This window comes from Narcine bancroftii, chromosome 11 (assembly GCF_036971445.1).
Source record: "Narcine bancroftii isolate sNarBan1 chromosome 11, sNarBan1.hap1, whole genome shotgun sequence".
In the NCBI taxonomy this organism is placed as follows: Eukaryota; Metazoa; Chordata; class Chondrichthyes; order Torpediniformes; family Narcinidae; genus Narcine; species Narcine bancroftii.
In genome coordinates this window covers 68,068,275-68,091,402 of record NC_091479.1, presented here as the reverse complement: position 1 = coordinate 68,091,402, position 23,128 = coordinate 68,068,275, and the positions used below count along the sequence as shown (strand labels likewise).

General features: G+C 40.8%; 2 protein-coding genes across 4 annotated transcripts in view; one reads left to right on the top strand and one right to left on the bottom strand.

The window, feature by feature from the left end:
- Positions 1-4,985, bottom strand: part of LOC138745841 (differentially expressed in FDCP 6 homolog) — a 42,234-nt gene extending 37,249 nt beyond the window's left edge. The window contains exon 1 of the mRNA XM_069903220.1: positions 4,706-4,985. The gene's annotated coding sequence lies outside the window, so the exon portion shown is untranslated. The remainder of the gene's footprint in view (positions 1-4,705) is intronic.
- Positions 4,619-23,128, top strand: part of LOC138745842 (wee1-like protein kinase 2-A) — a 69,325-nt gene continuing 50,815 nt past the window's right edge. For all 3 annotated transcript variants that reach the window (XM_069903224.1, XM_069903223.1, XM_069903222.1), the window contains exon 1: positions 4,619-4,995. In XM_069903224.1, the coding sequence (XP_069759325.1) occupies positions 4,693-4,995 (303 nt within the window). In that variant the 5' untranslated portion in view covers positions 4,619-4,692. The remainder of the gene's footprint in view (positions 4,996-23,128) is intronic.

Genomic DNA, 23,128 nt, shown 5'->3' with positions numbered 1-23,128 from the left:
AAGGACTGCTTAAAAAAAATCTCTTGGTTCCTGCCTCATTGACCACCGCCAGTAGGCTGATATCGCCTCCAACCTTGCATCTTGGCGCCTCACAGTTTGGTGGGCAGCAACCTCCTTTGAAGAAGACCGCAGAGCCCACCTCACTGACAAAAGACAAAGGAGGAAAAACCCAACCCCAACCAACCAATTTTCCCCTGCAACCGCTGCAACCGTGTCTGCCTGTCCTGCATCGGACTTGTCAGCCACAAACGAGCCTGCAGCTGACGTGGACATTTACCCCTCCATAAATCATCGTCTGTGAAGCCAAGCCAAAGAAAGAAGAAAGAATTTGCCACTTGCTCTGTAGTCAAACTAGAGGATGCAACTTGTGCTTTTCTCTCCAATACATTTTGGAGCATAAGAGGCCATTTTACTTTTGGCAAACTTGAGCTCTCAGCAACCTTCTCAAAAAGCTGAAAATATGTATCTATATCTCCCTCATCAAAAGGAGGAACTAGATTTACCTCTCTACTAGCCAAAAACCTCTCCCAAGGAGCTACAGCCTCAATTCTTTTACCTCCCTCCATCTCAATTTTTAACTTCTCTAAATGAAACCGTCTGTCTCTTTCTATCTGTTCCAAATCATATTTTCTTTGTCTTTCATCATCCTCTCCCTGTTTTTCAGCTTCCTCTGCCTCATTTTGTTGTTTCTGCAACTCAAAGTTCCGTTTCTCTCTTTCTTCCAACACCCTCAATTTCTCCAATTCCAATTCAACAGATCTGTTCTCCAGAAAATTATCTAAGTCTTTATCAACAAATTTTCCCTCACATATAATATTTCACTATAATCCTCTTTATTTGTATTTTCCTCATCCAATGCTTGACTTCAGTTAGCTTTAATATCATCAGTTCCTCTTTTCTCTTGCTCTGCAGGTGATGGTTGTGACAAAAATGTATCAACCTCCATTGCACACACACACACACACACACACACACACACACACACACACACACACACACACACACACACACACACACACACACACACACACACACACACACACACACACACACACACAACCTTTAAATTAGCTTGGAAAAACCAATTAATTAATAAATCACAAAAACCCCAAAAGTTTAAGATCCCAAAACTCCAATTTTTAATCCAAAAAGATAATCCCCCAAATGTTATGGGCCCAGAGGTCCCCAAAACCCAGCAGCAATAGAAATTCACCAAGACAAATGGTTACTTAAACAAAAGTTACTTTTAATTTTCTTTCAACATTAAAACAGGATCAAACTTTAACTTACTATTACCTTAACTTAACCCCCTTCTAATTCTAAGCGCACGTGTATGTAATGTATGTGAAACTTCAGAAAAATTCTTTGATTCACAGCCCAATCTCATTTCTCACTCCTCCAGGCAATTCTTATCTGTGACAGAAGTTAACTTTTATGAATTTCACCAGGCTATGGTGCTTGAAAGGTTCTTGTTGTTTTTTAGAGAGAGATTTGTTGCTCGTTGAACACAAACTGATTTCTTCTGATCAGCCATTCAGTGTCTTGTCAGAAACTTGCCCTATCAGGATTTTCCAGATGATAACCTCTTTCTTTCATGTCACCACAGAGTTCCTTTTTGTTTCCCTTACTTCAAGTGAAATATTATGCAGCCAGTCCTCGCCTCTTGTATGGACCACAAGGACTTTGACCAGGCTGAACTAACAACTCATAACCCATCTTCAAAATGTTTTTTTTTCCACAAGCTTGCCAGCTTGTCCTGTTCCAGTCCCAGCTGCTGCTGCTGAACTATAGAACTGAACTCTCTCTCACTCACTCAGAGAAAACCACATGACCCTCTTAGAACAGCCAAATGCACTCAGACTGCTGCATTGGACCCAATCTTCTGAGTTTGTTCATCTGTTGCTTTCCAAAACAATAATCCATTACTCCACAGCATGTCCAATTAACACCTACTTGTGAAGTCCTTATAGGCATTCTTTAAAGTTTCTGCAAAGGCACTGGAGCCTGAACTGTCTGGCTTGAGCAGAGCTCTGGCATTTTAAATGGGATCAGTTTTGAAGTGTTTGTATGTGACCGACACTAAAAAAACCTGCCACAATTTATCTCCTATAAAATGTATCAATATACAATATAAAATATAACATATACTGTCACACCTCTCTTAAACAAACAGCTTCGTTTTTTGTAGTGAGCTTAGATTTTCTTTTTCTAAACTATTACTATAATATAATTTGTTTGATTGAGAATGTGGTGTACCTTGGACCGAATGGTATGATCTAAATGTAATGTAATTTTTTAAACTTTTAATATATATTCTTATGCACTCTGTATTTTTCAATGTGGAATTTCAATTCCAATAAAAATATTGAAAAAGAAAACAATGAGCGGTTATCCATTTATAACAGAAATTAAAGGAACAATTTCATCTGTGGCACGATTTTCCTCAAGAGCTGGTGCAAAGAGAGACACTAATTCCTCCGGCAGAATTAGATGCTTGAAATGCAAGGTAGTGAAAGATTACTATGGGTAACCAGGAATGCAATGATAAAGTTACCATCAGTGTAGTTATCATCTCATTAGATAACAGAATGGACTTGACGGGCTGCTCTTAATTCGTCTATGTGTAGAGGTCACCTGCATTTTGTGAACAGTGGCTCTCAAGACAGAAGTGTATCATTTACCACTAGAAAAATATTCTCCCATTTAAAAAAATCTTTCAACCAACGATAAAGATCGAGACCTGTCTGATGATAATGATAAAGATAAATGACTGTCTCCAACTCTTGACAGACTTCTTCTATGAACCCACCAAGTTCCACAGCTACCTCGACTACACTCTGTTTCATTCCACTCTCTCAATTCCTCCGTCTCCGTCGCATCCGCACCCAGGACAAGGACTTCCATGCAAAATATTCAGAGATGTCCTCCTTCTTCAAACAATGTGGCTTTCCCTCTACCGCCATTCACTCAACACTCACCCGCATATCTTCCATTACCTGCACATCTACCCTGGCCCCTCCGCCCCCACTTGTGACAAGGACAGGATTTCCTTTGATCTCACCTAGCACCCGACCAGCCACCGCTTCCAACATCCTCCTCCGCCATTTCTGCTATGTGATCCCACTGGACACATATTCCCCTCTCCACCTTCCTCAAGGACTGCTCCCTCCGTAACTCCCTTGTTCACTTCTCCCTCCCCACCAATCATTCCCTTGGTACCTACCCCTATGACTGCAGGGGATGCTCCACTTGTGCCCACACCTCCTCCCACAGCACCCTTTGGGGCCCCAAATATTTCACTTGTGAATTTGCAGGGGTTATCTACTGCATTCAGTGCTCCCACTGCAATCTCCTCTACATCAAAGTGGCACAAGGACAGCTTCTACCCCATTGCCATCAGATTCCTGAATGAATGATGAACCATAGACACTGCCTTAGTTTGACTTTTATGCATTATTTTTATTTATTTTGTTAAGGTGGTTTATATAAATGTTTGCACTGTGATGTATTTTGTGACTTGTTCATGACAATAAATTCTGATTTTGATTCGTTTCTTTCTTTCTTTGGCTTGGCTTCGCGGACGAAGATTTATGGAGGGGGTAAAAAGTCCACGTCAGCTGCAGACTCGTTTGTGGCTGACAAGTCCGATGCGGGACAGGCAGACACGATTGCAGCGGTTGCAGGGGAAAATTGGTTGGTTGGGGATGGGTGTTGGGTTTTTCCTCCTTTGCCTTTTGTCAGTGAGGTAGGCTCTGCGGTCTTCTTCAAAGGAGGTTGCTGCCCGCCAAACTGTGAGGTGCCAAGATGCACGGTTTGAGGCAATATCAGCCCACTGGCGGTGGTCAATGTGGCAGGCACCAAGAGATTTCTTTAGGCAGTCCTTGTACCTTTTCTTTGGTGCACCTCTGTCACGGTGGCCAGTGGAGAGCTCGCCATATAACACGATCTTGGGAAGGCGATGGTCCTCCATTCTGGAGACGTGACCCATCCAGCGCAACTGGATCTTCAGCAGCGTGGACTTTACATGCTTTTTTACCCCAGGCTTTTGTAATTAGGGGAAGTAGGAAAGGAAAAGGGAAGGAAAGAGGAGAGGGAAAGAGGGGAGGTGGGAAAGGAGAAAGGAAGGAGGGGGAGGTGGGAAAGGAGAGGGAAGGTGGGAAAGGAGAAGGGAAGGAGAGGGGAGGTGAGAAAGGAGAAGGAGAGGGGAGATGGGAAAGGAGAAGGAGAGGGGAGGAGGGAAAGGAAAGAGGGGAGGTGGGAAAGGAGAAGGGAAGGAAAGAGGGGAGGTAGGAAAGGAGAAAGGAAGGAGGGGAGGTGTGATAGAGAGGGGAGGTGGGGAAGGAGAAGGGAGGTGGGGAAGGAGAAGGGAGGTGGGGAAGGAGAAGGGAAAGAGAGGGGAGATGGGAAAGAAGGGAAGGAGGGGAGGTGGGAAAGGAGAAGGGGAAGGAGAGGTAAAGTGGGAAAGGAGAAGGGAAAAGAGAGGTGGCCGCACACCCGGACGGGCCAACCCTCCCTCCACAGGCCCCCCTCGTGATGAACCAGGCAGGTGAGGTGCAGCCTCTCCCCCTCCACGGCCCAATCAGGACTGGGGATAAGGGGACGAGGGGCGTTCGGGGAGGCTGACATTTGCGGACGGGAGGAAGGGGGCGAGGGTCCCTGAGGCCGGCCAGCGGGCGGGACGTCTGTACCGACATGAGTCGCTTACCTCTCAGCGCCATCGCCCAGAGGCTGCACTTCTCCAGCGACGAGGACGAGGACGAGGACGAGGTGGGGGCGAGGTTCCGCCAACTGCTCCGCGTCCGGGAGGAAGGCGCGGTGTCGCCGGCGCCCCAGCGGGCGTTCACCTCGCCCTTTAGCCGCTTCCCGGTCGGGGAAACGAAGCCAGTCCAGAGCCCTCGGGTCCGCCTGCCTGGGAGAAAGGACCGTCCTGGAACGCCCTTCCACTGCATGAACTGGCGGAAGCTCCGACTCTGCGACACCCCCTACACCCCTAAGGTGGGTTTGGGCGGGGGGGCGAGTTGTCCCTGGGGCGCCCCCCATGGCGGGGGGTGGGAGGTTGCTCCTGGGGCGCCCCCCAGGGCGGGGGGTGGGAGGTTGCTCCTGGGGTGCCCCCCCAGGGCGGGGGGGGGGGGGGGTGGGAGGTTGCTCCTGGGGCGCCCCCCAGGGCGGGGGGTGGGAGGTTGCTCCTGGGGTGCCCCCCCAGGGCGGGGGGGGGGGGTGGGAGGTTGCTCCTGGGGCGCCCCCCAGGGCAGGGGGGGGTGGGAGGTTATTCCTGGGGCGCCCCCCAGGGCGGGGGGTGGGAGGTTGTTCCTGGGGTGCCCCCCCCCCCGCACCTTTGACATGTGCCTTTCAGCATCCAGCTGGCAGATGTTGAAAGCCATCTGTCAACTGCTGCTTTTAAATATACACTGACTTGACTTTGACAGCCCATCTGTGATAATGAAGTCTACAGATTTGCCTCCTGAATGAACCTCTGTTGCTCTCCAGATACCACAGTGGTATTACAACTCCATTTGACGTCTTGTCATGATGAGGTGATGAGTTTAACCAAACTGATGGCATCTCCCTTGTGTACCCTGCTCTTGTTCTTTGCTTAATTTTACCACTGTTCAGACATCCTCCTTGTTGCTGTGTGATCAATATCTTCTGTCCACATCAGGAGCTGAACTACACCAATTTCTCTCATGCTGTCTGCTAGTTTCTGACTTCTCCAAGATAATCCAAGCACTCCTTTCCCTTAATCCTATTGGTGTGATTTATTTCTATACCTGTATTCCAAATCCATTCCGGCAGTAACGGACCCTTTTACAGATCATGATGTCAATCTAACATCCCATCTGCCTGTACCTTGTCCTTGTCCCACTACTCCTTGCCTGTTCATGTCTGTCTAAATGTCTCTAAAATGCTGCTATTGTATCTGCTTCAATCACTTCCTTTTGCTTTATGTTCTGGGCACTTTGTCCTGGGTAAACTTGTACCTCTCACTTTGTTCGTTTTAGATTGGTCACAGTGTTTGAGCTACCGAAAGAAAATAGACACACACAACGAGAGCACTTCAGTTTATACAAATCTTCATTACAAATTCTAAAGCTGATATCAAACTACAATATGCAAGCCCTTCCCAATTAGACTTATCAACGCCTGGACTGGTCCCAACTGCCGAGGCGAGGCAACGATTGCACATGTAGTAGGTTGTTGGGGCGCTGGTAGCAGCTTCTCCACCTCCCCCGACCGGGATATTGGCTGGACTCTAGAAGTTCTTATTCTTGCTGAGAGATGTTGCCACCTCTCGGAGAGTCTCAAACTTCAGCAGCGGGACCATGGCTTATGTTACCCAAAAACTACTTACCCAAGCACCTATTCCCAGCACAGTAAGAAAGATAAGCGAGGAAGCTAGTATGCCTAGGCTTCTATCTAATGTAATTTTCAGCTTATCACTTTGAATACAATGGTTTATTTTGCCTCTGACAGTCTGTGACCAAAGGAAGCAGGAAGATTAAATGTTCTTGGTACACAGATATCCTTTCGTCAGATAACTGCATCTCTGGCCCCTCGGTGGAACTTAGCTTATGTCTGATGATTCTAAAACACAAGCAGGTTCTCAGCAAAGGCTGGAAAAGTAAAAAACATGGTTTAAATCTTCCATTACATTCCACCCCTTGGTCACAGCCTGTCATTTACGAGACCTAACAAGCATAAGAGTACAGAAGGAGCGTAAAAGAGAAATCAAAACTACAATAATCACAAAAACAAGCAATAATGCGAGCAACCAACGGAGAATAGTGTGGTCCAATCCACAAACAAAATATAGGAACCGAGACTGGCAATAACATATAAGCTGCACTTGAGGTGGGTGACTGAGAACTTCCTTGATGTAATGCATCGGACCGTGTCTCCCACGGGCAACTCACTTGGAATGTCCTCGACATTACAAATCCAATTACTGGCACCAAAGCAGCTGTTGAGCCAGATCACCAGGAGCGTAAGACGGACCTGGAACAAAGAAGCCTAACATATGTCATTTACGATGCCGTAAGCATTCAGTGTTTAAACAGACTAAATCATCCTGTCTTCAATAGCTACCCACTGAGTGTTACCTTGGGCAGGTGTCACTATTTCCCCTTTTACAGGAGGGCCACTACCTGGTGGTGCAACCCATACCTTTTGTCCGGCATTCTCTAGCTCGGGAATGGGGGGCAATGACAGTTTTTCCTCTGGAATAGGCTGTAGTTCAGAAGCATGAAGAAGTTGGTGGAAAGGTGTAACTCCCTTTAAAGGGCGATGATTCAAATTGTCGACTGCCTGCTGCAGCACATGGCACCACCCCTTCAGTGTCCCCAGTGGTGTTAATAAATTAATTTGTTCCTTCAGTAAGCCATTCATTCATTCAACTAACCCAGCAGCCTGCGGGTAATAAGGAATATGGTGAACCCATAAGATACTGTTATCTGTTGCCCAATCATAGATTGCCTTCCCGGAGAAGTGCGAGCCATTATCAGTCTGAATCTCCTCTGGAACATCATAATGAGAAATTAAATGATTTAGTCCTTGGATAGTGCTAGCTTGGTCAGCCGTCTTGGTGGGAAAAGCAAAAACCAGGCCCGAAAACGTGTCAACCATTACAGGATGTAACGTTTACCCATACAGTCTAGCATGGGGCCTATGTAATCAATTTGCCAGACCGCAGATGAGCGAGCACCCCGTCTTATTCAGCCATGCAGACCAGGAGGAACAGTGCGGGACTTCACAAGCCTACATGCTTGGCATGTACGCACAACCATGCGGACATCATCCTGATGGACGGGTAAAGCATGTGTATGGGCCCACATAGCTGATACCTTTTCCCCCAAATGGCCACTCTGTTCGTGTGCCCATCGAGCCAGGGGGACGGTATCGGCGTGGCTGATAGTGGCAAGCTGATCTGCTACTGCATTATGTTGTGCCATGTTAGTCATCACATTGGTATGGGCATCAAAGTGATGTACGGTTATCTCACGATGGTGGGAAGCATCCCACAACATGTGCCACAACTGTTTGCCCCATACTGGGTGGTCATGTATCAGCCAGTCGTTCTTTTGCCAATCAGGCATCCATGCCACAAGTCCATTAGCAACAGCCCAGGAATCAGTAAACAGGTGAAGAGGGTGATCATGGGGGTCTAGTGGTAAAGTGACCGCCTTCTACTCAGCATGCTGACTGGAGCCACCATCCCCCTCCTCCAATAAGTGAGTTCCTGACCTGGGATAGTAAGCCACTGCCTTCCACTTTTGCTTTCCTTGCACCCACCGGCTGCTACCATCAGTAAACCAGGCATCTCTTGTTCTGCTGGAGTGAACAAATCATATGGTTTACCCCACTGAACTGGTGAAGGGGGTAGGGGAGGGGGCAAGGCGGGTTCAACATCCTCATGACAAGACGGAAGATCAGCCACCTGTTCGTGTATGTGGCCCACCCCTTCAGGCCCTCTGGTTGCACGACTCTGAATATACCACTTCCATTTAACAATAGAAGACTGCTGAGCCCGCCGGATCTTTAGATTAGCATCATTAGCCAGGACCCAGTTCATTATTGGAAGTGCAGATCACAATTGAACATTTGCATTGCCTGTCTGTTTCCAGCAGGGCCCAGTAATAAGCCAGTAACTTATTCAAACGCAGAATAGTGAGTGGCAGCCTCGGGGATGGCTCGTGACCAGAACCCCAGTGGGACTCGGCGGCCCTCTTGTTTCTGCCAGAGGCTCCAAGAGGCTACATCATAAGTAATGGAGACCTGTAGTTTGTAGGGGGTATCTGGGATGCGGGGAACAATGGGCAGGGCCTGAAAAATAGCCTGCTTGGCAGACTGGAATGCCCTTTCCTGATCGTCACCCCATACAAAGTCTGTTTTCTTTTGGGTAACCTTGTATAGAGGACGTTAAAGCAATGCTAAGTGTGGAATATGGTGGCGCCAGTACCCCAATAACCCTAGGAAACGCTGGGTCTCTTTTTTTGTTAGTAGGAGTGGCCAAGACTGCGATCTTATTGTGAATTTTATCGGGAACCACCTGTTCTCCAGCATGCCACTGAATTCCAAGGAAAATAACCGTCTGGGATGGGCCCTATACCTTGGCCCACCCTCTTTGCATCAGGGTATTTTTTTAAAAAATTTTTTATTTTTCACACTATAAACCACATTGATCAAGATACATACATTTTCCTTTTCAAATATATACAGTGTCGTTTTCTCCCCCCCACTCCCCTCCCACCCTCCCTACCTCCCCTCCCATTCATTTAAAGTTCAGAATCTAAGATACATTAAACCTGTCAAACAATGTTGTCACTCAATAAAAATAAACAAGAAATTCCACTGAGTCAATTCTTTTCATTCCCTTCTCCTCTGTCATTTTAGGTGGTAGATGTCCCCGGTAGGTTTTCTCTATTATGTTTCATGTATGGCTCCCATATTTGTTCAAATATTGTAATATTATTTCTTAAATTATATGTTATTTTTTCTAATGGAATACATTTATTCATTTCTATATACCATTGTTGTATTCTCAAGTTATCTTCTAATTTCCAGGCTGACATAATACATTTTTTTGCTACAGCTAGGGCTGTCCTAACAAATCTTTTTTGTGCACCATCCAAATCAAGTCCAAATTCTTTGTTTTTAATGTTACTTAGGAGGAAGATCTCTGGGTTTTTTGGTATATTGCCTTTTGTGATTTTATTTAATATCTGGTTTAGATCTTCCCAAAATTTTTTCACTTTCTCACATGTCCAGATTGCATGAATTGTTGTTCCCATTTCCTTTTTACAGCGAAAACATCTGTCAGATACTGTTGGGTCCCATTTATTTAACTTTTGAGGTGTAATATATAGCCTGTATATCCAGTTATATTGTATCATACGTAACCTCGTGTTTATTGTATTTCTCTTAGTTCCTGAGCATAACTTCTCCCATGTTTCCTTCTTTATCTTTATGTTTAGATCTTGTTCCCATTTTTGTTTAGTTTTACCATTTGTTTCCTCATTCTCCTTTTCTTGTAGTTTAATATACATGTTTGTTATAAATTTTTTGATTATCATTGTGTCTGTAATCACATATTCAAAATTACTTCCTTCTTGTAACCTCAGACTGCTTCCCAATTTGTCCTTCAAGTAGGATTTCAGTTGGTAGTATGCCAACACTGTATCGTGAGTTATATTATATTTATCCTTCATTTGTTCAAAGGATAATAATTTATTTCCTGAAAAGCAATTTTCTATTCTTTTGATCCCTTTTTTCTCCCATTCTCTAAAGGAAAGGTTATCTATTGTAAAAGGGATTAGCTGATTTTGCGTCAGTATTAGTTTTGGTAGTTGGTAATTTGTTTTATTCCTTTCTACATGAATCTTCTTCCAAATATTGAGCAGATGATGTAATACTGGAGAATTCCTATGTTGTACCAATTTTTCATCCCATTTATATAATATATGTTCGGGTATCTTCTCCCCTATTTTATCTAGTTCTAATCTAGTCCAATCTGGCTTTTCCCTTGTTTGATAAAAATCTGATAGGTATCTTAATTGTGCGGCTCTATAATAATTTTTAATGTTTGGCAATTGTAAGCCTCCTTGTTTATACCATTCTGTTAATTTATCTAGTGCTATCCTAAGTTTCCCCCCTTTCCATAAAAATTTCCTTATTATTTTCTTTAACTCCTTGAAGAATTTCTCTCAAGTGTATTGGCAATGCCTGAAATAGGTATTGTATCCTTGGGAAAATGTTCATTTTAATACAGTTTATCCTTCCTATTAGTGTTAGTGGTAAGTCTTTCCAATGCTCTAAGTCGTCCTGTAATTTTTTCATTAGTGGATAATAATTGAGTTTATATAGATGGCTGAGGTTTTTATTTATTTGTATACTTAGATATCATATTGCTTGCATTTGCCATCTGAATGGTGATTCTTTCTTAAATTTTGAGAAATCTGCATTATTCATTGGCATTGCTTCACTTTTATTTGCGTTAATCTTGTATCCCGACACTTCTCCATATTCCTTCAATTTCTTATGTAATTCTTTTATTGATATTTCTGGTTCTGTTAAGTATACTATAACGTCATCTGCAAATAAACTGATTTTATATTCCTTGTCTTTTATTTTTATCCCTTTTATTTTATTTTCTGTTCTTATCAGTTCCGCTAGTGGTTCTATGGCTAACGCGAACAATAAAGACGATAGTGGGCATCCCTGCCTTGTTGATCTTGTTAAATTGTTTTGATATATATCCATTTACTGTCACTTTCGCCAATGGTCCCTTATATAATGCTTTAATCCAATTAATATATTTCTCTGGTAAGCTGAATTTTTGTAGTACTTTGAATAAATAATTCCATTCTACTCTGTCAAAGGCCTTCTCTGCATCTAAAGCAACCGCTACTGTTGGAGCTTTATTTCCTTCTACTGCATGAATTAAGTTAATAAATTTACAAATATTGTCTGTTGTTCATATTTTTTAAATAAATCCAGTTTTGTCTAGATTTACTATTTTTGGTACATAGTCGGCTAATCTGTTTGCTAATAGTTTAGCTATTATCTTATAATCTGTGTTAAGTAAAGATATTGGTCTATATGACGCTGGTGCGAGTGGATCTTTCCCTGTCTTTGGTATTACTGTAATTATTACTGTTTTGCATGAATCTGGTAAGCTTTGTGATTTATCAATCTGGTTGATTACTTCCAGGAGGGGAGGAATTAATAAATCTTTAAATGTTTTATAGAATTCTATTGGGAATCCATCCTCTCCTGGTGTTCTATTATTTGGTAGTTTTTTTATTATCTCTTGTATTTCTACTATTTCAAATGGTTCTGTTAATTTATTTTGTTCCTCTATTTGTAATTTTGGTAGTTCAATTTTAGTTAAAAATTCATCTATTTTGTCTTCTTTCCCTTCGTTTTCAGTTTGGTATAATTGTTCGTAGAATTCTCTGAAGTTTTCATTAATCTCCGTTGGATTATATGTGATTTGTTTGTCTTTTTTCCTTGATGCCAATACCATCCTCTTAGTTTGTTCTGTCTTAAGCTGCCATGCTAGAATTTTGTGCGTTTTTTCTCCTAGTTCATAATATTTCTGTTTTGTCTTCATTATGTTCTTCTCCACCTTATATGTTTGTAGTGTTTCATATTTTATTTTTTTATCTGCCAATTCTCTTCTTTTAGTTGTGTCTCCCTTCATTGCTAATTCTTTTTCTATATTTGCTATTTCCCTTTCCAACTGCTCTGCTTCCTGATTGTAGTCCTTCTTCATCTTGGTTACATAACTTATTATTTGCCCTCTGATGAACGCTTTCATTGCATCCCATAGTATAAACTTATCTTTCACTGATTCCGTATTTATTTCAAAGTACATTTTAATTTGTCTTTCAATGAATTCTCTAAAATCTTGCCTTTTAAGTAGCATGGAGTTTAATCTCCATCTATACATTCTTGGAGGGATGTCCTCTACTCTATTGTCAATATCGGGGGTGAGTGGTCCGATAATAGTCTAGCTTTATATTCTGTTTTTCTAACTCTGTCTTGCATGCGAGCTGATAACAGGAATAGGTCTATTCTTGAGTATGTTTTATGTCTACCCGAATAATATGAATATTCCTTTTCCTTTGGGTGTTGTTTCCTCCATATATCCAAAAGTTTCATTTCTTGCATCGATTTAATTATAAATTTGGTTACTTTTTTCTTTCTTTTAAATTTTTTTCCCAGTTTTATCCATGTTTGAATTCAAATTAAGGTTGAAATCCCCTCCTATTAGTATATTCCCTTGCGTGTCTGCTATCTTCAAAAAAATATCTTGCATAAATTTTTGATCTTTTTCGTTAGGTGAATATACATTGAGTAAATTCCAAAATTCCGAATACATCTGACATTTTTATCATTACATATTTCCCTGCTGGATCTATTATTTCCTCTTCTATTTTAATTGGTACATTTTTACTGATTAATATAGCTACTCCTCTAGCTTTTGAATTATATGACGCTGCTGTTACTTGTCCTACCCAATCTCTCTTTAATTTCTTGTGCTCCACTTCAGTTAAGTGTGTTTCTTGCACGAATGCTATATCAATTTTTTCTTTTTTCAGTAAATTTAGCAGTTTCTTCCTTTTGATTTGGTTATGTATTCCGTTAATATTTAAAGTCATATAGTTCAACATAGCCATTTCGTACTTTGTTTATCTTTCCTTTCCGTTTCCTCATCATCACCTTTCCGTCTTATCCATTTCTGCTTTCTTTTTTTGAACACTTTATAAGACAACATTTCTAAAACATAAAACATTTCCCTTATTCTCCTATCTAAAATTTCTTTAATCCCACTATCCCCTCCCCTTCCTGAGTTGCCCTTTATCCCTTGTCGGGCAATCACATCTCCCCTCTCCATTTGGATTTGCGAATTCACTCGCAAGCATCAACTGATTTTGCAGTGACCGTAACTCCTCCCCATCCAGCACCCCAGAAAAGATTTTAATTTTCATATACAACAAAGATCACTCTCTTAATTCCCTCCTTACTTCCTCTCTTTCCTTTCTTTCCCTTATTAATTCTTATCTATACTCTATATTTTCTTTTAAATAAGCATACACTCATGTACACACATATACATACACACACATAAAAAAAATATATATATAATATATAAAGTTCATGGTCATTTTTGCTCTCGTTTCATCTCTCTGTCTGTTTTGTAGTTGTTCTGCAAACTTTCGTGCTTCCTCCGGATCCAAGAACAGTCTGTTTTGCTGCCCTGGAATAACTATTTTAAGTATCGCTGGATACTTTAGCATAAATTTATATCCTTTTTTCCATAGGATCGCTTTTGCTGTATTAAACTCCTTTCCCTTCTTCAGGAGTTCAAAACTTATGTGTGGATAGAAAAAAAATTTTTGACCTTTGTATTCCAGCGGCTTTTTGTCTTCTCTTATTTTCTTCATTGCTTTCTCCAATATATTTTCTCTTGTTGTATATCTTAGGAATTTTACTAAAATGAATCTTGGTTTTTGTTGTGGTTGTGGTTTAGGGGCTAATGTTCTGTGTGCCCTTTCTATTTCCATTTCTTCCTGTAATTCTGGTCTTCCTAGGTCCCTGGGGATCCAATCTTTTATAAATTCTCTCATATTCTTGCCTTCTTCATCTTCCTTAAGGCCCACTATCTTTATATTATTTCTTCTATTATAATTTTCCATTATATCTATCTTCTGAGCTAACAGCTCTTGTGCCTCTTTAACTTTTTTATTAGATTCTTCTAATTTCTTTTTTAAGTCCTCTACTCCCATTTCTACGGCTGTTTCTCGTTCTTCCACCTTGTCCACTCTTTTTCCTATATCTGACATGACCATCTCTAATCTATTCATTTTTTCTTCTGTACTTTTAATTCTTTTTATTTCACTAAATTCTTGTGATTGCCATTCTTTTACTGATTCCATATATTCTTTTTAAAAAAATATATCCATTGTCTTGCCCTTCCCTTCTTCTTCCATTTCTCTGTGTTCTTCTTCTTCTTCTTCCTCTGGGTTGGTCATCTGTTGTTTCCTTGATTTCTTTTTACTCTCTTCTTTCTTGTTCTCGTTGTTTTCCATGTTCTCTTCTTGTTGTTGTGCTGTAGCTGTCATTCTCAGCTGTGGAGATCGACTCCTCAGCTGGTCCCCCCTCCCATGTGTGTTTTTTTTTGTCTTGCGCATTTTTGCTTGGCTCCGTGAACCTATTTTTAGTCCCGAGCTCGGGACTTCGACTGACCTGAGGGAGCGGGCTTCTCTCTCCACAGTGGGCCTCCTTGGACAGGTAAGGTCTTCACCTTCTTCTTCCGATGTCTTTTCTTCTTCTCTTCTTCCTGTTGCTTTCGACTTTTCTTTCTTCGCTGACATTTTCTTCCCACCTTTACTTTCACTTTATTTTAATTTTTGTGTTTGTGCCTTTGTATTTTCTCTGGTTTTTTTTAAACTTTTCCGGAGAGGGCTGGAGTTCCCCGACCGGTCACTACGCCATCACGTGACTTCTCTGCATCAGGATATCTTGAACACTCTCCAAACCTTCCTGCACCATCTCTTCCATGGCCTCTTGGATCATCACATCATCAATATAATGATGAACTGAGAGAGAAGGCGATACTGGCACCGTCTCCAAATCACGGGCAATTAGGCTGTGGCAAATAGTGGGAGAGTGTACATAGTCCTGAGGGAGGGGGGTGAAGGTATACTGGTGCCCCCTCCAGGTAAAGGTGAACTGATCCTGTGAGTCCTCAGCTATATGAATACTGGAGAAGGCATTAGCGAAATCAATGACAGCATACCATGTTCCCGAGTTCCCAGTAGCAATGTTTTCAATAAGGGTAACAATGTCTGGAACTGCCGAAGCAAGTGGTGGGGCATGTTTGTTCAAAAAACGATAATCAACTGTCATTCTCCAGGAGCCGTCCGGCTTCTGGACCGGCCAAACTGGGCTATTAAAGGGTGATGTTGCGGGCCTCACTACCCCATCTTCTTGCAAAGCATCGATGGTGGCAGTAATCTCTTCCTGTCCTCCAGGAAGGCGATACTGTGGAATGCACACTGGTTTCGGGGGAGGAGGCACCATCACAGGATCCCACTTAGCCCGACCCACCACTAGTCTTTTTGTAATAGTCCGAATTCCAAATGCAAATCCCCCTTGGCTAGTATTAAGAGCTGTACCCGCCAACATATTGATACCCAGGATACACTCGTTAGTGGCAGCCACCAGGGCATGTAACTATACTGGGGAAGGGCCATCACCCACTGTGGCGCGGACTTTTATTTCCTTCGCCAGGGTGATCGCTCCTCCCATCCCCTCTATTCGAAATGTCGGTCCAGTCCAGAGATCGGGGTTACCAGGAATCACCGAGTGCTCTGCACCCGTATCGACCAAGGCCAAATATTGTCGGTCATTACCCCCACCCCAATGGATTGTTAACGGTATGTAGGGCCTTGGGTCCCCGTGTATCTGCCGTATCTCAATGGAGTAGACACAGGAGCCCTGCCCACACCTTCATGCTTTAGTAGGGTTCAGGGGCTTCCATAGGTGCCTTGTTAACCATTTGTTGTATCTCATCACGGGTAACTGGAGCAGGAAAAGCTGGCTCGATAGAAGCAGTAGTGGGAGCAGACGGCACAGCTGGGCCAGGAGGACTCAACAGCTGGGGATGATGTTCCCCTGCCTTTCTCTTATAAAGGGCATAAAGGACCGCAGTAGGTTTCCCATCAATATCACTTTTAGGTCCGCCTAACTTTAACAAGGTTAGAAAAAGGTCCTTTCTTATCGGTCCGTTATTAGCAGCAGGCCCTCTCTTTTCATCCTGCTTGTCTGATTTAACTTGGGTTGTATGTGAGTGGATTTTACCTCCCAATTAGCGGACTAGTTACGGACAGAACCAGTCCCCGTACAGTGGGTTGGATGGAACGAACCAATCTGGTATGCATTCCAGCTGTGAATATCTCTTCATCAGGACTCCCCCCATGTACCCACAGCTTCAAACGCCCTGCATACAAGGCAGAGGCCAGGGACTGTTGACGAATTACTGCTATACCCTCCTCTGGGGTGCCCCAATTATTCTGCAAATGTAAATCCCAATCTACTGGTGATGAGTATACTTGTAGCAGGGCATCCCCTAGAGTGGCAAGTAAGTAATCCACCTCTATCCCTCTACCCCACAGCTCAGCAGTGACCCAGATATCAGTAGTCAATGTTCCTAATCCCAACAATTCCTCAGGGGTTAAATATACATTACCCCCTCCTTGCTCCCAAACACGCAGGACCAGGCTGCCAGAGTTTCTCCCGCCTTTTGCCTAAATTGATCTCCAATGTCAGCCAGCTCTTTTACAGAGAAGTCACGGATCATTGACGGCTCTTGACCTCTGCCCCCACTTTGGCCCACAGGGTCCTTTGCCCAGTGGACGGGATGAGGCCTAGGCCTTCCAGTAGAGGGGGTATGCCATTGAGCATAAGCAGGGGTTCGAGTACCTTTCCCTGGGGCCTCTAGTGAGATTGAGGATCATCTACCTCTTCAATCTCGTCAGTTACATTCCACCCCTCTCCTTCTTCTGTTTGGAAAATCCGCTGCCATTCAGGGCACGTGTACTATGTTAGGCACATGCTGAGGAGTATCTGCATTATTACCATTGTCGTCATTCCAGATATTCCCGTCCCAATCATCAATTACATCAGGATCGTCGCCATTCCTTATCATGACACAAATACGATGTGGATCGGGTTCTACTCCATGCCTTTCTTTCTCTGCACAGAGCTGCTGGCGGAGTTTAATATTACAGCTTATCCTCCCATTCTTTGGCTTGGTCCTGACTGGTGTGAACACTCTCGCTCATCATGGAACAGTGTTGTTGCATGGCTTCTAGCTCCTCCTCTAGTTGCTCTCTCTTGTGCTGGGATTGTACTTCTCGCTGAACTAATTCTGCTTCACGCTGATCGGCACGGCGTAAGGCTGTGGTCAGCAGCCAAAAACCGTCCTTCATCGTCCCCTTTTTACCAGGAAATTTACTTTCTCGAAGGAGAGTGGCAACCCGCTCTCCCAGAGGCGCACGATGGATCTAACTTCTCATCCCAACTAATGGGTGGTCCCAACAAAGACAGGGTATTTGGCAACATGCCAAACCCATCATCTTTGGAAGTCCATCCGGAATTAAGAACTGCTCAGGGCTCACCTCTTTCTTTCGGCGAAACATCTCGAGACCAATCCTGCTGACTATGCCAATTTTTCTGGGTATACTTGTACCTCTCACTTAGTTCATTTTAGATTGGTCACAGTGTTTGAGCTACCGAAAGAAAATAGACACACACGCCGAGAGCACTTCAGTTTATACAAATCTTTATTACAAATTCTAAAGCTGATATCAAACTACAATATGTTAGCCCTTCCCAATTAGACTTATCAACGCCTGGACTGGTCCCAACTGCCGAAGCGAGGCAACGACCACACACGTAGTAGGTTGTCAGGGTGCTGGTAGCAGCTTCTCTACCCCCCCCCAACCGGGACGTTGGCTGGACTCTAGAAGTTCTTTTTGCTGAGAGATGTTGCCACCTCTCGGAGAGTCTCAAACTTCAGCAGCGGGACCATGGCTTATATTACCCAAAAACTGCTTACCCAAGCACCTATTCCCAGCACAGTAAGAAAGATAAGCGAGGAAGCTAGCATGCCTAGGCTTCTATCGAATAATGTAATTTTCAGCTTATCACTTTGAATACAATGGTTTATTTTGCATCAAGGCTAGGTCTCTGACAGTCTGTGACCAAAGGAAGCAGGAAGATTAAATGTTGTAGGTACACAGATGTCCTTTCGTCAGATAACTGCATCTCTGGCCCCTTAGTGGAATTTACCTTATGTCTGCTGATTCTAAAACACAAGCAGGTTCTCAGCCTTGTAGAAGCAAAGGCTGCAAAAGTGAAAAAAACATGTTTTAAATCTTCCATTACACACCTATAACTCTATTTTAAAATAAAAATATTGTCTTCCAAATCTCTTAAATGTAGAGCTATGCAAGCTAGTATTTGACATTTCACCCGGGGGGGGGGGGTGGGGGAAGAGGGAATTGATTCAATTTACCATATTTTTGCCCCTCATAATTTTAAACTATCAACTTTTTGTTTTAAATAATTTTTTATTGTTCACACTGTGAACCATATTAACCAAAATATGTACAAATCTTTCTCATTAAATTTACACAGTGGTCTTTTCTCCCCTTTTTTTCCCCGTTTCCTCTACCCACCCCCCTCCAAAATCCAAAAATATTCAACATGTACAATACAATAAAACCATGAAACAATATCTTCACACAAAGGAAAATAAACAAGAAAAATGTGTCATCTATTTATTACACTGAATCCAGTCGTTTTGTCTTCTTGTAATTTTAGGGGATGGAGGTCGTAGCCATGCTCTCTCTGATATGGTTCCCAAATTTGTTCAAACATTGTTACTTTATTTTTTAAATTGTATGTTATTTTTTTCCAATGGAATACATTTATTCATTTCCATGTACCATTGCTGTATACTCATGTTCTCTTCCATTTTCCAAGTTGACATACATTTTTTTGCTATCGCTAAGGCTATCATAATGAATTTTTTTTGTACTTTATCCAATTTGAGGCCTAATTCTCTACTTCTTGTGTTACTTAAAATAAATCTCTCTTTTTTTTTTTGGTATGTTATTTTTTTGTAATTTTATTTAATATCTGATTTAATTCTTCCCAAAACATATTTACTTTCATACATGCCCAAGTTGCATGTAATGTTGTTCCCATTTCCTTCTTACAGCGAAAACATCTATCCGATAATGTTGAATCCCATACTTTTAACTTTTGAGTGATATATACCCTCTGTAACCTTGTGTTTATTGTATTCTTCATAGTTCCAGAACATAACTTTTCCCATACTTCATTTTTTATCTTTATGTTTAGATCCTTTTCCCACTTCTGCTAAGGTTTATATTTTATTTCATTTCCCTTATCTTGCAGCTTAATGTCCATGTTTGTTATAAATCTTTTAATTATCATTGTGTCTGTAATCACGTATTCAAAGCTGCTTCCTTCTGGTAATCTCAAGCTGTTTCCCAATTTATCTTTTAAATAAGCTTTCAGTTGATGATATACAAACATTGTACCATGAGTTATTCCATATTTGTACTTCAACTGTTCAAATGTTAATAAATTATTTCCCAAAAAACAATTTTCTATTCTTTTGATTTCTTTTCTTTCCAATTCTCTCAAGGAAAGGTTGTCTATTGTAAAAGAGATTAGTGGATTTTGTGTCAGTAGTAATTTTGGTATTTGATCATTCATTTTTTTTTCCTTTCTAAGTGGATCTTCTTCCATGTATTAAGTAAATGATGCAGTACTGGTGAGCTTTTATATTGCACCAGCTTTTCATATCACTTATAAAGTATATGTTCTGGTACCTTTTCATCTATTTTATCTAGTTCTATCTTAGTACAGTCTGGTTTTTCCCTTGTCTGGTAAAAATCTGATAAATACCTTAATTGTGCTGCTCTATAATAATTTCTAAAATTTGGTAACAGCAAACCACCTTGATTATACCTCTCTGCTAATTTATCTAATGCTACCCTTGGATTCCTCCCTTTCCACAAGAATTTCCTTATTATTTTTAGTTCCTTAAAGAATTTTTCTGTTAAAAGAACTGGTAACATTTGAAATAAGTATTGTATCCTTTGGAACACTTTCATTTTAATGCAGTTTACCCTCCCTATCAATGTTAGTGGTAATTCTTTCCAATGTTCTAAGTCTTCCTGCTTGTGCTTGCCATTTAAATGGTGATTCTTTTTAAAATTCTGTATAGTCTACGTTACTCATTGGCATCACTTCACTTTTATTTGCATTGATCTTGTACCCCAGTGTTTCTCCATATTCCTTCACTTTCTTATGTAAGTCTTTTACTGATACCTCTGGTTCTGTTAGGTATACTATGATGTCATCTGCAAATAAGCTGATTTTATACTTTATTTTTTATCCCTTTTATTTTTTTTCTATTCTTATCAGTTCTGCCAAAGGTTCTATTGCTAAGCTTAACAATGAGGGGTATAGTGGACATCCCTGTCTAGTTGACCTACTTAATTTAAAGTGACTTGATACATATCCATTTACTGTAACCTTCACCAATGGTCCATTATACAATGCTTTAATCCAATTTATATATTTTTCTGGTAGATTGAACTTCTGTAATACTTTAAATAAGTAATTCCACTCTGTCAAAGGCTTTTTCTGCATCTAGAGCAACAGCCACTGCATGGATTAGATTAATAAGTTTGCAGACATTGTCTGCTGTTCATCTTTTCTTAATAAATCCAGTTTGATCTTGTTTTACTATTTTTGGTACACAATCGGCCAATCTGTTTGCTAATAATTTCGCTATTATCTTATAGTCTGAGTTAAGTAGAGATATTGGTCTATATCAAGCTGGTTTTAATGGATCCTTCCCCATCTTTGGTATTACCATAATTATTGTTATCTTACATGAATCTGGCAAGTTTGTGTTTCTTTTACCTGGTTCATTACTTCCAGGAGAGGAGGAATTAATAACTCTTTAAATGTTTTATAGAATTCTATTGGAAATCCATCCTCTCCTTGTGTTTTATTGTTTGTCAGCGTTTTTAATATATCCTGTACTTCCTCTATTTCAAATAGTTTTATTAGTTTGTTTTGTTACTCTTCTTGCAATTTCGGCAGTTCAATTTTAGCTAAAAATTCCTCTATTTTATCATCTTTCCTCTTGTTCTCAGTTTGGTACAATTGTTCATTTAAAATTTTCATTAATCTCTGTTGGATTATATGTAATTTGTTTGTCCTTTTTCCTTGATGGCAATACAGTTCTTTTAGCTTGTTCTGTTTTAAGCTGCCAGGCTAATATTTTATGTGTTTTTTCTCCCAGTTCATAATACTTTTGCTTTGTTTTCATTATGTTCTTCTCCACCTTGTATGTTTGTAATGTTTTGTATTTAATTTTTTTGTGTGCCAATTCTCTTCTTTTCATTATGTCATCCCTTTTTACTACTTCCTTTTCTGTACTTACCATCTCCCTTTCCAACTGCTCTATTTCCCGATTGTAGTCCTTTTTCATCTTAGTCACATAACATATTATCTGCCCTCTAATGAAGGCTTTCATTGTGTCCCATAATATAAATTTGTCTTTCACTGATCCTGTTTATTTTTAATTTGGTGTTCAATAAACTCCCTAAATTCCTGCCTTTTAAGTGGCATGGAGTTTAACCTCCATCTATATGTTCTTGGTGGGATGTCCTCCAGTTCTATTGATGAATGATCTGATAGAAGTTGAGCTTTATACTCAGTTTTCCTAACTCTCCTTTGAATATGGTCTGACAACAAAAACATATCAATCCTTGAGTATGTTTTATGCCTACTTGAATAATATGAATATTCCTTCTCTCTTGGGTATTGCCTCCTCCATAAGATTCATTTCCTGCATGAATTTAACCATAAATTTGGTGACTTTATTCTTTTTACTTGTCTTTTATCCAGTTTTATCTAACATTGGGTCCAAATTAAGGTTAAAATCCCCTCCTATCAATATATTTCTGTCATCCTGCTTGTGTGTCTGCAATTTTCAAAAAAATATCCTGTATAAACTTTTGATCCTCCTCGTTGGGCACATATATATTGAGCAAATTCCAAAATTCTGAGTATATCTGACATTTTATCATTGCATACCTCCCTGCTGGATCTATTATTTCCTCCTCTATTTTGATTGGTACATTTTTGTTAACTAGTATGGTTGCACCTCTAGCTTTTGAATTATAGGATGCTGCCGTTACATGTCCTATTCATTCTCTCTTTAGTTTGTTATGTTCCGCTTCAGTTAGATGCATTTTCTGCACAAATGCTATATCTATTTTTTCCTGCTTCAATAAATTTAGTAGCCTCTTCATTTTAATTTTGTTATGTATTCCATTAATGTTTATAGTTATATAGTTCAACATGGCCATCTTGTATCTTGCATACACCTCTTTGCCATCTCCATCGCCCTTTCCCCATTTTCATCTCTTAGTTTTCTCTTATTACACTTAATGTACGACAACACATTTAAGACATAAAGTACCCCCGCGGTTCCCACATCCACTAATATCTTAACCCCAAAAGTTTCCCCCCCCTCTCTGAGTTGCCCCATGTCCCTTGCCGGGCAACCACAACTCCCCTTTTCATTTGGATTGTGATCTTGTTCACAGCATCAACTTATTTTGCAGTGATGGTTATTCCCCCTCTACCCAGCCCTCTCCAGAAAGAACTTTCTTTACCACATATAACAAAGTTCTCTCTCTTTTATTCCCCCTTACTCGCTTCCTTCCCTTCTCTTTTCGCTCTTTAGTTCTTTACATATACATTGTTTTTACATCTTTATATATGCTTTATCACTGTTCATTCTTTTTTAAAAAAACTTTATTTAACATATAAGTAAAAAGTATAACATGCAATCAAAATATTCAAACAAAGTAATTTTACAAAGATTTATATATATATACATATATATACATATATATATACATATATATACATATATATATATATATACATATATATATACATATATATATACATATATATATACATATATATATACATATATATA